Source organism: Lupinus angustifolius, chromosome LG06 (genome assembly GCF_001865875.1).
Source record: "Lupinus angustifolius cultivar Tanjil chromosome LG06, LupAngTanjil_v1.0, whole genome shotgun sequence".
In the NCBI taxonomy this organism is placed as follows: domain Eukaryota; kingdom Viridiplantae; phylum Streptophyta; class Magnoliopsida; order Fabales; family Fabaceae; genus Lupinus; species Lupinus angustifolius.
The window spans coordinates 28,221,351-28,235,774 of record NC_032014.1 but is presented as its reverse complement, the minus strand read 5'-3'; the positions used below and the strand labels follow the sequence as shown (position 1 = coordinate 28,235,774).

The window sequence follows — 14,424 nt, the reverse complement described above, 5'->3', positions numbered from 1 at the left end:
TGGTACATGCTTGTTTCCCCTTAAGTAAGGTTTCAGGATGTGCGAAGATACCCGTAGGAAAAAAAACAAAAAAAAACAAAGCTGCTCATCGCAAACTAACCGGATGTGCATGACTTCTTTTTTCATTGTTTCCTAATAAAATATGATTTGAAATTGTTCTTGAATTAGCTCACTTGAATGAATTGTTGGTCACATTCTCAAACAGTGTGTTCTACCCTTTTTTTTTTAATCTTTATCCTACTATTTCTATCTTTTTATAAAGCCTTTTATGAGTTTCCCTTAGCAATTAAAATTGTTCAAAATCAGAATCTCATTGGATGTGTGATCCGAGATTATTTTTTTCCTGATTTAAGGATAAAGTATACTCACATCATCACATAGATATATTTCATATCTATACTGATTAGTGAATACTATATTCACACACTAATACCTACTTCGTATAAAGTTTAATTTCTGAACCAATCCTCACACGACTCAGCATGAATTAGTGTGCCACTACTATTAGTTATTAATAAATCTTTGGATGTGCTCACAAAATTCATTTTGGTAACAATACACATAAGTTTGCTCCTTTTTCCTAGGAGTCAACTACATAAATTAAATAATATATTATTATGTTTTATAAATAGTTATTAACGAATTCTACATCTTTTTTATCATTCTCTTAGTTTTTCTTGTTTTCCCTCTTCTTCTAAGTGTTATACTAGCTTATATTCAGTCTACTCTCCTTAAGGAGCTAAACCAACTTTCTGCACATATGTCTAATCTATCTAAAACACAACTCTACCATCTTTTCTACAATAAAAACTAGTACAATTTTATTTCTAATACATTCACCTCTAATCGCTCATCATATATGCCACGTATAAGGCAAATTCTCAATTAAATTCAGACTATGCCAATATCTCAATTTCAAATCTAATTATGTGCCAAACAACACCTAAATGAGTTCAATTAATTCAGATTTGATATTTATCTATGCCAATTTCTCTTTACATGTTCCACGCCCCAATTTTCGGTAATGTGATCTCTTTAGAAGTCGCCATCACGTCTTTTGCAGTTAAAACGTGAAAAATTCAATTTAAGCTTAAATTATGATAAAACGGTCTTTTATATCATAATTTGGGTTCGGGAGTCGATTACGGATCAAAAAAGTATTAACATTTTGTCCACCCGTATTAAGTGGTACCTTAACAAATTGCATGAATTAAATACCCTTAATTTATTAAAATAAAATTACTTAAAACAAATGTTTAGTTTTTATTTTTGTCTCTAACAAGAATTAATCTTACTCTTATGTATCCCTATATGCAATAGGGAAATCAAGACTACATAGTTATGGTTAAAAATTGTTTAGTTGGTTAGACTAAATATTAAGAAATGATTTGAATTTACTCGAAGTGGGACTAATAGCTGAAGAGTCAACATTGACTGCTTACCATCTTCTTACTTCGATAGATAGCAGAAGTAGTACAAGTAACCGCGATCGATTCTCGGCTCGAAGCAAGGAGAAAGATGTAATACGAGTTGTGACATCGCTACTAAATCACAAACTACTTGTTACTTTTAAATAACTTAAATATTTTTAAGGAGAAAATTAATAAATGAGGAGTTGACATTGGTCGCTAATCATACTCTTACCTCAATAAATAATAGAAGCAGTACAAGTGACCGTGACTAGTTCTCGGCTTGAAGCGAGGAGAAATATACAATACGAGTTGTAACATCGCTATTGAATCCCAAATAATTAAAACGTTTGTGATTATTATTATTTTTTAAAAAATAAAGCTTACAAATTTATGTTTGAGTTTAATTAAAGTGAAATTAATAGACGAAGGGTCAACATTGATTGTTTACCCTCTTCCCACTTTGATAGATAGCAGAAATAGTACAAATGACTGTGATCGATTCTCTACTATAAGCGATGAGAAAGACACAATACGAGTTTTAACTGCGCTATTAAATCATCATTAAAACATTTAGAATTTTAAAAACTTAAAAATAATTTTATTATTACTGATCTATTATAAGATAAAAATACTCATATATTTATTATTACTAATTTACTTACTGCATTAACTTCATTGTAAAATAAATAACGTAAAACACAAATAGAGAACTAATTAACTTAGTATAATGGAATGATAGAAGGAATAATAACTATTATAAAAAGAAAAGGAATAAACTCACTCAAAGTAGCACTACACCAAATGGAAAGGGATCACCTCTCCCACTTTTTCATGTCTCATGGTGTCCCAATCCAAGTCATCTATTTAAAAAAAATCATAAAAACATAAAATAACTTTTTCATACTTTTAATTAGATTTGATTGGTTTGATACACAGAAACAAAACCACTTCATCATAAGCCAACTTTTTCTCTATGTGGACAAATTCGTGTGTGGGAGTTGTGAGAGTAGATAGTGAGGTTCAGTTGAGAGGGTGAGATGATCAGGGATGGAGGGATAATGTGGGTATTTTAGATGCCTAAAAAATGTCTTTTTTCGATAGAAAATACTAAAAAGTATTTATATTTTTTATTTGTCATTTTTCTGAAAAAGGTATATGTGCCGGACAAAATTAGGTATTTACAGTATGTTAATTTGCATATGAAAATTGGGTTGATAGGTAGGTGAACAAAAGTTCCTTGGTCTAAAATGACACATTAGCTATAGGTGAATTTCTAAACTCAAATTTTCGTATCACACAAAATATCTAGCTATGGTTAATCTCTTTACATTTCAATTAATGTGCTGAAACAATCATGCATTATTAATCTATGAGTGACTTGCATTCATATTATTATAACATGCTAGCCTCAAATCACACCAAATTGGCTTTTGTTGTATCTTAAATATCTCATTACTATGCAGGGAGCTGCTTTTCACAATAGGTGTCTTGCCATACTGCAGGATCAATCATCAGTGCCGAAGTAGCGATCACCAAACTCGCCCAATCCCGGGATAACACGATACTCTTCGTTTAATGCGACATCAATCTCAGATGTGACAATTTTCAATGAGGGAAACCTTTTACAGACACAATGAATTCCCTCTGGAGCCTGAAATAAAAAAGATCCATAAGATGTGTGTATGTAAAGTATGAAAGAACAAGGAAAATGTTAAAGAGTGCCTAGGGGCTTATTTAAAAGGGCGATCCAGTGTACAGGCTCTTATCTAATAGGGTTTAGGGAGGGTATATGTATGCAACTTGATCCTCACAAGCCGATGAGGCTGTTCCCAGGATTTGAACTTATGATCTGAAGGTCATAAGGCAATGAACCTTTTTTAAAGACATAGGCTCACCTTCTCTAGGGCCTTATGAGACAAAAATTAAAAGAAGTGTATTGAGAATGACTGTATTTAAGACTAAAAACTTAAATGTTTTGATTTCCAATGCAAGCTTTCTTTATTCTGTTTCATTAAACAAACCCAAATAATAATCAAATGTAGTAACTATTACTTAATATGCAAAGAAGGCATCGAAGTTAACTCACAGAAATGAGATTCAGGAATATAATGTGGGATTCTGGAACTCCTTTCTGAATGAGTAACTCAATTGCTTGGTTGGCAGAGTTACCTACAATGGAAATTATTTGTCATTGTCAATTTCTTCTTCAGAAATGAACACAAAAAGGATTATTTGTCATTGTCAATTTCTTCTTCAGAAATGAACACAAAAAGGATTCAGTAACCATTATGAAAAAGATCACCATTAGAAATCAATGGTAGACAACTAGACAAGCTCAATAATAAAAAGGTTGGTCCAATAAACAAGGCTCTCATGAGGCAGAGTCTGGGAATGGGAAAAGTACAGGTAAACAACCTTACCCGAACCAGCGGAGACTTGAGAGAGTATTCAAGATTTGAACCAATGACTTCCTAGTCATAACACAACAACCTTACTATTGCAATGAGACTCACCCACTACATGTGCCCAAGTATGGCATCTCAAATAAACAAGATACTATGAAGGGTCACTACTTTCAGATTTTAACTACTTTTTGAAGTATCTTGGTAATATAATTGCTTGTAAGTTATCTACCTATATATATCATTCCCTCTCCCACCCCCAACTCCCTGGAAAATAGTATTCCACCTTCACAAATATATTCCACACAACAAGTCAACAATAGAGGAGGCGTATTCGGGGATGAGCTCGGGGAATTTGTGCTGAGTATCTTCTGCAGGTTGGGTATCTGTTCTTCATTAAAAGTGGAGTTATGGGTCTGTAATATCGTTTTGTTTGGCTAATGCCAGGAGTTTTAATTAATCAATGGTTGAGCTTGTTTGTCGTGAAGCTATCAGGTTGTTCGGGGAAGGATGTTCCTCTTCTTACCATTGTTCCTCATTGGTAAATTCAGCAACTCTTGTTGTTAGGTGGCTCTATCAAAATCTGCCATGTCTCACCGGTAATAAAAAGTGCCCGAGGCATTATTTACCAATAGCAAAATATGGCCATAAAAAGTTCCCTTTCCTTGGATGTGTTTGGTACTGTTCCTTCTGTTTAAGCTGGCCTCATGTGGCAGGAAGCTAAGAGAGCATCCTTCCTCTTTATAATGTAGTTTATTCTTTGTTTTGGGTTTTTTTCCAGTATATCATCAAAGAAAAAAGAAAAAAGTATTCTTCTTAGAATAGAAAACAGACCATAAAAGAAAAAACGCAGAAAAATAGAGACTTTCCAGTCTTAGGAAAATGGGAAACCCCCTCAAAACTACCTTTTACTCACTCCTTTTTTACCTCCCTCTGGACAAGGCTCCTCTAAGGGTCCATTTATGAGTTAGATTTTGGAAGGGAAGGAAGGAAAAGGGAAGGCTTCAAAGTCATCTCATAAGTATATTTCACGACTCTGAAGCCTTCCATTTCCATTCCTTTCCCTCTAAAATCAAACTTGCAAACAGATCCTAAAGCGATTGTTTGTAAAATGAACAACCAAAGGTCTATCGACCATTAAGTCAACCAATAAGTTAAGATAATGGTCCACTTTAAATTAAACCAAGGATCAATACTTCACAAATAACGTCAACTTAGAAAAAAAATTCCCCTCCATACTTGTACTCCTCTCTCTCTTGTATGATTGCTGCTGCATTAACATAAGATTCTCTCCTTCTCTTCACTCTAGCAGAGCACTGCTTTTCATCTGTTCAAGAATATTATGATTTGGCCCATTACCTGAAGTGGGGCTCATTCCTTTACACTGCTTCTTACTCTCCATTTACCCACCAAAATTCCCTTCTTGCAACTTGTAGAGTATACTCTAGTGGTTATGGGTCTAACATAAAGCATGTTGAAATGTGACACTAAAAGATAGATAAAGTATAAAAGAAAGAGTGGGAGGGCATTCCAAATCATCAAGAGCAGATAAAGTGCACCTGTAGCAAGGACAGGGTCAAGAAGCAAGACGTGCCGTTCTGAAATATCCTTCGGAAGCTTCTCATATATAAGCTGCTCATAGAAGCAAAGAATTTACCGTTAAACACTAACCATATCCATAGAGAACCTATAGATGCAGGTTGCTCGAAGTCAAATTCATGGGTCTTGTCATTTTATTTACCTGTTTCCCATTGTCTCCATCCCGATGAATCAGAATCTTTCCAATTTTAATGCCTTTACAACATGTACGGAGTGCATTTTCCATGCTCTCACCACTGCAATGCAAAAACAACTAAAAATATTCAGCTTAAGGGAAACTGCATAAACAAAGGATCTGCATCATGACAGTGAATAATTCTGGTTGTAGAATTAGGACTCAAAATATGGCTGGACGGTAAACACTGTGACACCGAGAATCTGAGATGACTAATCAAACCAAACAAGGGAGCTGATATTATCACTTCCATTACTGTAGTAATAGTAGCACTATTTAGGTTGGACCTGCTAAAATTAATACCTGGTTGAAAGCTCACCTTCGAACAATTGAAACGCCACACAATTTCTTGCAGAAATCAACACCAGAATAGACAGACCCTGTAACATAAACCTCAATTCAGTTAATTAGAGCTGCCAACATAAACCTCCATTTGTGCACTGCTATTTCTTCTTTACCAAACATGTTGCTTTTCACAAAGCACAACTCGTGTTCCCCAAACAAGAGAATGATGAACATAATATCTGCAAAAACTGAGGACAATGAGAGGTGATTACCTGTTGGAGTAACCACTTGCTTTTCAGTGAATGGGAGATGACCTAGGCCATGCTCAACAACCTAAGATCAACAAAACCAGCCATGTCTCATGACCAAGTACAAAGGGAAGCAAAACCGATGAAGTAAAATTCAGCAGGGCTATAAAGGATACAGTACCAGTCGTATAAGTCGATCTGAATAAAATACAAAATCATGCTTTGATATGTCTTGGTCACGAATCAATGTATGCATCCCCCTTATCTGAAATATATAAGCATAACCAATAAAGAATTAAATATAGATGGCCCAGGTCCAATATATCAGCTTCTAGCCTGTCAACAAAAGAGAGCTGAAAAAACTACGAAGGTATAAACAAGCCATCTTCCTTACTTTTAGGAGGGATATTCCTTTCTACCGTTAGTGTACTGTAGCCTGTGCATTTGTATCATTATATAATGACACACTATGGCTTTCAAGCATGGTTTATCACAAATATCCAGTTTTTTCACCACCTTGATTGTATATCGAAATTAAAGATAAAACATCTACTAATCTCCATGTCTTATCAAGGATATTGCTTCTTTCTTGGTCATAATATGATGAGTACTTTTGTTACATTGAAATTACAATTCGAAGTACAAAACCAAAGATATGGAGATGTTATTGTTTCAGTATACCGTTATCATGTGCTCCCCATGACTCACAAATAGGCAAAAAATAAGAACATTTTTTTATTTTCAAATTTAGGAAGAATAAAAATTGTAATGTAAAGGATAATGTAAAGGATCTATAAAATGCTTCATAAAGTTAATCTAGTCTGTTTTGGTGGTAGCAAATACATTCACATGATTTTCCACAAATACTGAATTATTAAAAATGAAAAATATTCTAAAGAACAATGTTCTTAGATACCTGGAATGTTGACTGAATAACAAAAATGTTTGGATATATTTTGCATAGATCATGTTGACCAAGCTTTGTGCGGATATGTTGCACAATCAAATCAATAGCAACATGATTATCACCTCCTCGAGGAATGATCACATCAGCATACTTCTTTGATGGTAAAACAAAATCATCAAAGGCTGGCTTAACAAACTTTGCATACTGCAAAACCAAATTTGCAGGCATTTAGGAATAAATATGCAGTTTCATTGAAACATAAAACTCCAGAGGCCTATAAATACTCTCTTTATTGATATATAGAACTATCTTAAAAATATATAAAATCATATGGAAAAGAGTTATTATTACTAGCCTAATTGCTGGACTTACCTGTTCAAGAACAGAGTTAATATCCCTGCCCCTCTCCACTGTGTCACGTCTAATCCTACGGGCAAGCCTCACATCAGCATCTGTAAGCAATTAATAACCAAAATAAAATTAATAAGAGTGGACAGACAAAGAAAGCTTCTATTACTATATGAAATAAAATAATAAGATTTTTGTTTAGTGTATACAATTACCAGCTAGTCTAAGAATTTAACACAGCGGAGCAAAAGTTGATGAGTACAGGGAACATAAGGAGATATAGGTTAAATAGACCATTATATCATGTGAATGAGAATATAATCAGATATGCTGCAGTTCACAAAGCATATTTACTCATGAGACAAGGAGCAATGGAGCATAGATGTAGATCCTATCCTATATCAATGGGATGCCTGTTGGAAGAAAATTTAAACTACTGTTACATTCAAAAGTGCAACTTCCCTTTAATTTAACAAAAATAACAGAATTAGAATAATTACGCATAAGCCTAGAGGGTTGTCCAATTCACTATAAACAGTTCTTTGCTCATATATTCAACCAATGTGGAACTTTAACAACACTTATCCCTCAACCTGGGAATGAACATCTGGAGGGTAAAGTTTCTAGGACTGACATTTGTGGGGCGGTCTAAATCGTAGTAGACTTGGAAAAAAGAGAGCATAGACTTGGAACAATATAAGACTTAATTTGATATGATGATCATGTATTGAGGTGATAACAAAAGCCAACCTTCATAGTCAGTCCTATTTATACTGAATGTAAAATTGTACTCCTAATTAAATAAGGAAATAACTACATAGAGATATTAGGAGATAGTTTCTCAGATACCTAACAAATGCAATGTATTCTACTCCTATTTCAACAGATTTTCTACAGAAATGCAACACAAACATACCAAATAATAAAAATAAAGAAATGAAAAATGGTTCAGACTTCAGAGTAAATGCATTAGTACCACATTGGATTTATAAATAATTCTAAAAGTAAAAAATGAGAAACCATTTGACATAAAAATGTAACCAACCTGCATCAACAAAGATCTTCATGTTCATCAGATCCCGTACTTCTTGGTCATGGAATACAAGAATTCCCTCCAATATAATGACATCAGAAGCATTGACCTAAGCAGAGAGTACAATTGTCAATTACCATTCAGCTAAGGAAACAACACAAATCTTTTTGATTTGACTGTTAGTCTTAATTTCCACTTGGAAAAGACTTTTTGATTTACAAGAACATGTTCACCTCCTCCTTTATTGTAGGGTAATAGTATACAGACAACACTTAACACAAACAAAACACTACACCTGTTTCTGCACCAAATTATTAGAATATATGTATGAAAACAATAAAACAAAAAGGGGTGGCAGAAGCCATAACATGGATTCAAGAAGATGCAAATGACTTAAAAATGGAATGGCACATGATCTTAAGTGGCACTGTGATTGTGGAAATAAATCTTAATTGGAGGGAAAACCAAAAGAATCATGCTAATCTAAAGAGTAATGACAAAGGCTAATTTCCCAGGACCAAATTCAATCATCAGTTCACCAATGCAAGATTGCAACAATCGTTTTAAATTGTACTCATAATTAACTTGCTCTTGTCACAATCGCACATGATTAAGGAAAAATGCAATCGATGTGGTTACAGTTGTAGTAGCGGACCACAATGTAAAACCTTAGTTGCAACTGCAGAACTCAATCCACCTATCCACAGACATAGATATACCCTTCAACATACTTTGTAGTTATACCTGCCGAAAATTTTCAGAAGATCGCTGATGAATCTTAAAGTCATAAACAGGGACTTGGACGCTTTGGCCGCTTATCAGCTTTCCCACACACTCTAGCATCTGCTCAGTGTCAAAAGCATCTACAGCCAACACCAACAAGTAAAAAAAAGCAACTAGTTAAGTAGCATTCTTGTTCAAATGAACTCACTCAACAACATAGATGTACATGTTAATATGTTAACATTCAATTACCAGGATGATCAAAATTGTACTCGTGAACACGCTTCAATTCATCAGGAGTTAAACCACGATAAAACGAATCCTGCAGATACCAAATTCAAAATGATTAAGATTACAAATTACAGAAAAAAAGGTAACAAAGAATGTGAATCTGAATAACAATTTAAATTTTCATATTTTCGAGAAAATGTGTCCCTCAATTTAGCAGTCGAGCAGTGATTTAAATTGTAGATAGCATCACGTGATGCGGCCGCAATATTTCGGTTGTGGTGACCATCATAATTACGGTATGATATTAAATCACAACGATGTGGCTGCATTGGTCCTCAACACAACCGCATTGGACTGCATTTGGCCGCATCAGATCACATTGAATTGAAAAATAATTTTTTAATTGCAAAATAATTTATACCACAATGGTCACAATTCGTACTGCAAGTCCGCAACAGCCACAATCAGAGTAACTATGACTGCCGCAATCACGATTTCAATTTAAAACATTGTACTCGAGCAATAGAAAATCTTGAGAGAAAAAATGGCAACTTGATCCTCAAAAACCTCAAATGCTAGTATGTTAGTCAGACTAATTTGACTACTGTTACTATAGATTCTTACCATTAAATTAGAGATTTTTCATTTCTCAATCACTGAATTGGAAACCTTTTTTTCTTAGAAAGTAACATGAGTATTTACTAAAAAAACTCTCAACTTTGATTAAACTTCTCAAATTAGTAGCTATGACAAATTAAATTGGTATTGAATATTGACCATGTTATTCACACTTTTAATAATAAAATTAAGAAATTGGTGTTATTTCATAATCAAAGCTAAATGTCTTTTAATATTACAACGTGGAAAGTGAGGGTTGACTAAAAAAAGAAACATCTATTGAGAGAAAAGAGAGAGAGAAAACCTGATTAACGAGTATAACGCGGTGATCATGGAGTTGCTGAATGATCATATCGCATACTGTAGTCTTTCCCGAAGCAGTACCTCCCGAAACTCCTGCAAAAATAAAATAGATAGTTCAAGCAACAAAAAATGATCAATTAGCTCAGTTCTTTATATTTCATGACTCTCATGTCCTTCCAAAAACCTACTCGTAACCGGAGGATAATGAATGAAGAGAGGTTTGAGAGTCATCAAATATACTTGTGACAGAAATCTGAAACCTTCTCTATTTTTCTTTCTCTCCCTATAAACTCAACTCGCAAGTAAAATCTTAAGTTCATTTTCGAAATAATTTTCCAGGGAAAGAAAGAAAAAAGGAAGACTCCAAGTCATTTTAGAAGCTTATTAAATAAATTGCAAACAGACTATTAAATTCTAAGTACAAGTCAAAATTTGGAGCAAAATGAAGGGAAAGAGAAAACTTTTGAGTATATTTTTTTTTTATATAAATGTATTTTATAGCGGACAAGTTTTCCCTTTCCTTTTATCCAAAATTTAACTAAAGAAGAGGCTTGGGAGTAAAGTTAAGATAACTATGAAACATTCTCTTTCCCTTATTAACATCTGAAAACAAAAACCAACTCGCAAACATACTCTTCAAAACGAGAGAGAAAAAAAGTATAATATAAAAGACCTATGATGAAGGGTTGAATTGGAAGAGAATGATGGGAAAGAGAAGAAGAAGAGAAATGATGAGCAGGAGAAGAAGGTGGAGATGAGAGGAGGCCGTCAAGACGGAGGCCGGAGAAGTGAGGACCGGAAGCAGCCTCCATGACATAGTCGATCGACGTCGTTTCCTCCGGCATCGTTTATCTTTTCCGGTGCTAGAAGGAATTGTCACGCTTCTCTTTCTGTTCCTCACTCTCAATAACTACAATAACCATCTTCTACGCATGGAATAAAAATAATGGTATATATATGCCTTGCGTTTTTTTGTTATCGTTGACTTCATTATTATCAAATTACTTTATGCTACATTATTCACGTTAATTATATTTTAAATTAAATAAAAATTAATATAGATAGAGTAAGGATTGAACACATATGGTGTAAGTCTTTTTTTTTAATATATCTTCTAATATAGTGATAATGTAAAAAACTGTAAAATAATGAGTATATATATATATATATTAAAGTCTTGTGTGATAATTTTTAATATGATGGTTCTTTGACATTAAATTTTTCTCTAATATTTATATAATATTAGTATAAAAAAAATTTATGATCAATAATACACCATCTCATTTTATTTTATTATTACTTTTATTTAAGAATGTAATATTTATGTATTTTATATATAAAAATTTATAAATAGTTATTATATTATATATCATTTATTTGGATTCCTTCTTTTTAAAGAATTTTTAATGATAATTAAATATAAATAATAAATAATATATTAACAGTATATAAAATTCATACATACATTATTTTCTCTTTATTTAAAAGTTAAGATTAATAAATAGTAGATAATATATCTTATGTTTTTCATACATGTAAAACTCTTATTTTAAATGATCCATGCGCACTAAAAAATTAAAATACATTAGCCATGTGGGAGTGCTATCTTTGTTTCCCACGCGGGCACGTAGATTTTGTCCATTATTTATCTATCCAACTATCCCTGCCAATTCCTTTGGAGAATTGAGAATTTGATTGGTTAAGGTGGAAATATAACTTATCTTCTCTCCTGCACTAAACTTATAATAAAAAGGATTGAAAGAAATAAATTATCTTTTTAATATGAAAAAATATTTTATTATCTTACATTTATACTATTAATAAAGGAAAAATACAAAATAACCATCCATCATGGTGTAATTTGTGTTTTCCTATTTTGTCCTTAATATCTTTTTATTTCTACCAAAAAAACCATATAATATTATTTTCTTATTTTATCCTTATTATCTTCTTATTTTAAAAGTGTATTTAAAAAATTGAATATTAGACTATTTGAATAAGTTCAACCGTATATTTAGCACAAAAAACTATATTTGAATTTATAAAATACAAACTATACATTACAAACGATAGGAAAGCAGGTTGACAGACACGACAGTGCACATGCTAGTGTATATATTATTGTGATAGAAGTGTTTGTGAACAATAAAATCAAAAGTGAATGTAAATTGTAATTTAATGATTTATCTATTGATTATAAGTGTGAGTAATATGCCGCATCAAAAAGAAATAAGTTCCAATTAATAAAGATTATAAAAGGAATAAATTAACTAATTGAATAGTGATTAAATAAATATGGAAATTCAAAATTCATAGACTGTTAATTAATCACTAAAAAATTGCTAATGAATAAGGGATAGTGATTGAAGAAAAAAGAAGATGAGTTAAGTTAAATTTTGAAAACCAACCTGATAGTTTCAATAACACAATTTTGGCATGTCAATTTTTTCGCATTCATCTCTTTACTGTTTCCCCATGATTTGGGTTTTGAGATATTAAAAATGGCATAACTATAAGATTGACTAATTAAAGTAAAAATAATTTGTTATTTGACTTTTTAAGAGTCATTTAAGTTTTAACCAAATATGATGAAAATAATATAATGAAAGCATATTTGCTGTCCCACAAAGTGTGTCACTCTATGTGTCATTGCTTGTGATTGGTTGAAAAAGTATATTTAAATTAAAATTTTAATAATTAATAAATTTTCTGACCAATCACAAACATTGGCACATTGAGTGATACACTTTTATGGGACAATAGATGTTCACCCCACTATAATATACTCTCTCTCAAGTCTCAAGTCATTTATAAGCAAAAATTATTAGTATTTTGTCTCAAATATAAGTAAATTTAATTACTTTACATTTTTCAGTATTACTTTTAATTCAAACAATTTCCAATATATAATTATTTTTATGTCTTTATTAAATTAAATGAATTAATTTTATTTTATAATTTTCTTAATATGTGTAGAATAATTAGATTTCTTGATAAAAGAGAGCTAGAGTAAATGCTTATTCTGGATGAGCAGGCGAGACTGTACTTTTTCACTATTTATTATAGAAATAATTGTTTAGTTATTATATTTCTTTAAACCGTGTCGTTTTTTTACTTTTTGTTTGTTTGTTTAAATATTGCTCAATGTTCTTTGACTTCTCTAATTTATTACCTTCAATTTTATCGTTTATTTATTATTTTTAATACATATTAGTTCTATCTCTTTTAGGTATTTGAATTATATAGCATAAGGTAAGGTTTCTCCTCTATCTTTCCCTCCTATTATTACTTATTGATATGATATATCCATTGTTAGGTTTATTTGTTTGGGTTTTTTCTTCAATTTCTCATATGGGTTCTTCTTTTTTCCCTCTAAATTGTAGGTCTATGTGATTTTGGTCATTAGTAGAAACACAATAATTAGAGATTAAGGTAAGGTCATTTTTAGAGTTGCTTCATTTGCTTTAAGATAAATTCTTTTTATTACTATTTATTTTATATGCCAAATGTTTTCTTATATTTTTGTTTATGGTCCTCTAAATTGGTTATTGATAGTGACAATGAAGTGCAAACTTAAGAGTAGATCCTTTTTCTTACCATTTCTTTATATATGTCATACTTTCCTTATATTTTGTATGAAGGCCACTAAATACCCATTATGAACAGACAGCAATCATACATTTGAAGGGTTAATGTTTGGTCCATTCAAGATATGAAATTTTGTTTATTTTTCTAATCTTAAATTTTTCCCAATCTAAATTATAATAAGTTTATTTCTTTTTATTATCATATGACTATATAAAGGGTTAATATTGATCCTCTTATTATTTACATTAATATGAGATGTGCTTTTGGAAAATATCGAAGAATTAGTGTCACGATGCATGTTTTTTGCAAAAGATATTATCTTAGTGGAAGACTCATGAGATGAATCAAATGAGAAGGTGAAGACAAACTTTAAAAGCACATAGATTCCGTATAAGTCAAATTAAAACAAGATATATTGAGTGTAAGTTTAGCAAGAGGTAGACAAATCTTACTGTAAATGTAAAGATTGAGGTCAAAGTCACTACATTTATGCATCTTGTTTCAATCATAAATATGATGGAAAAATTGATGAATATGTAAATCATATGATTT

The 14,424-nt window shown here is 31.8% G+C and overlaps 1 protein-coding gene across 1 annotated transcript; it reads right to left on the bottom strand.

The window, feature by feature from the left end:
- Window positions 2,678-11,204, bottom strand: LOC109350660 (uridine kinase-like protein 1, chloroplastic). The gene is made up of 14 exons (XM_019591902.1): window positions 10,958-11,204; window positions 10,286-10,377; window positions 9,385-9,454; window positions 9,154-9,272; window positions 8,422-8,518; window positions 7,401-7,480; window positions 7,038-7,232; window positions 6,303-6,386; window positions 6,146-6,206; window positions 5,908-5,968; window positions 5,556-5,649; window positions 5,374-5,446; window positions 3,499-3,581; window positions 2,678-3,063 (listed from the first exon to the last, which is right to left on the bottom strand). Exons 1-14 carry the CDS (start codon window positions 11,127-11,129, stop codon window positions 2,917-2,919), a joined length of 1,428 nt encoding a protein of 475 aa, XP_019447447.1. The 5' UTR covers window positions 11,130-11,204; the 3' UTR covers window positions 2,678-2,916.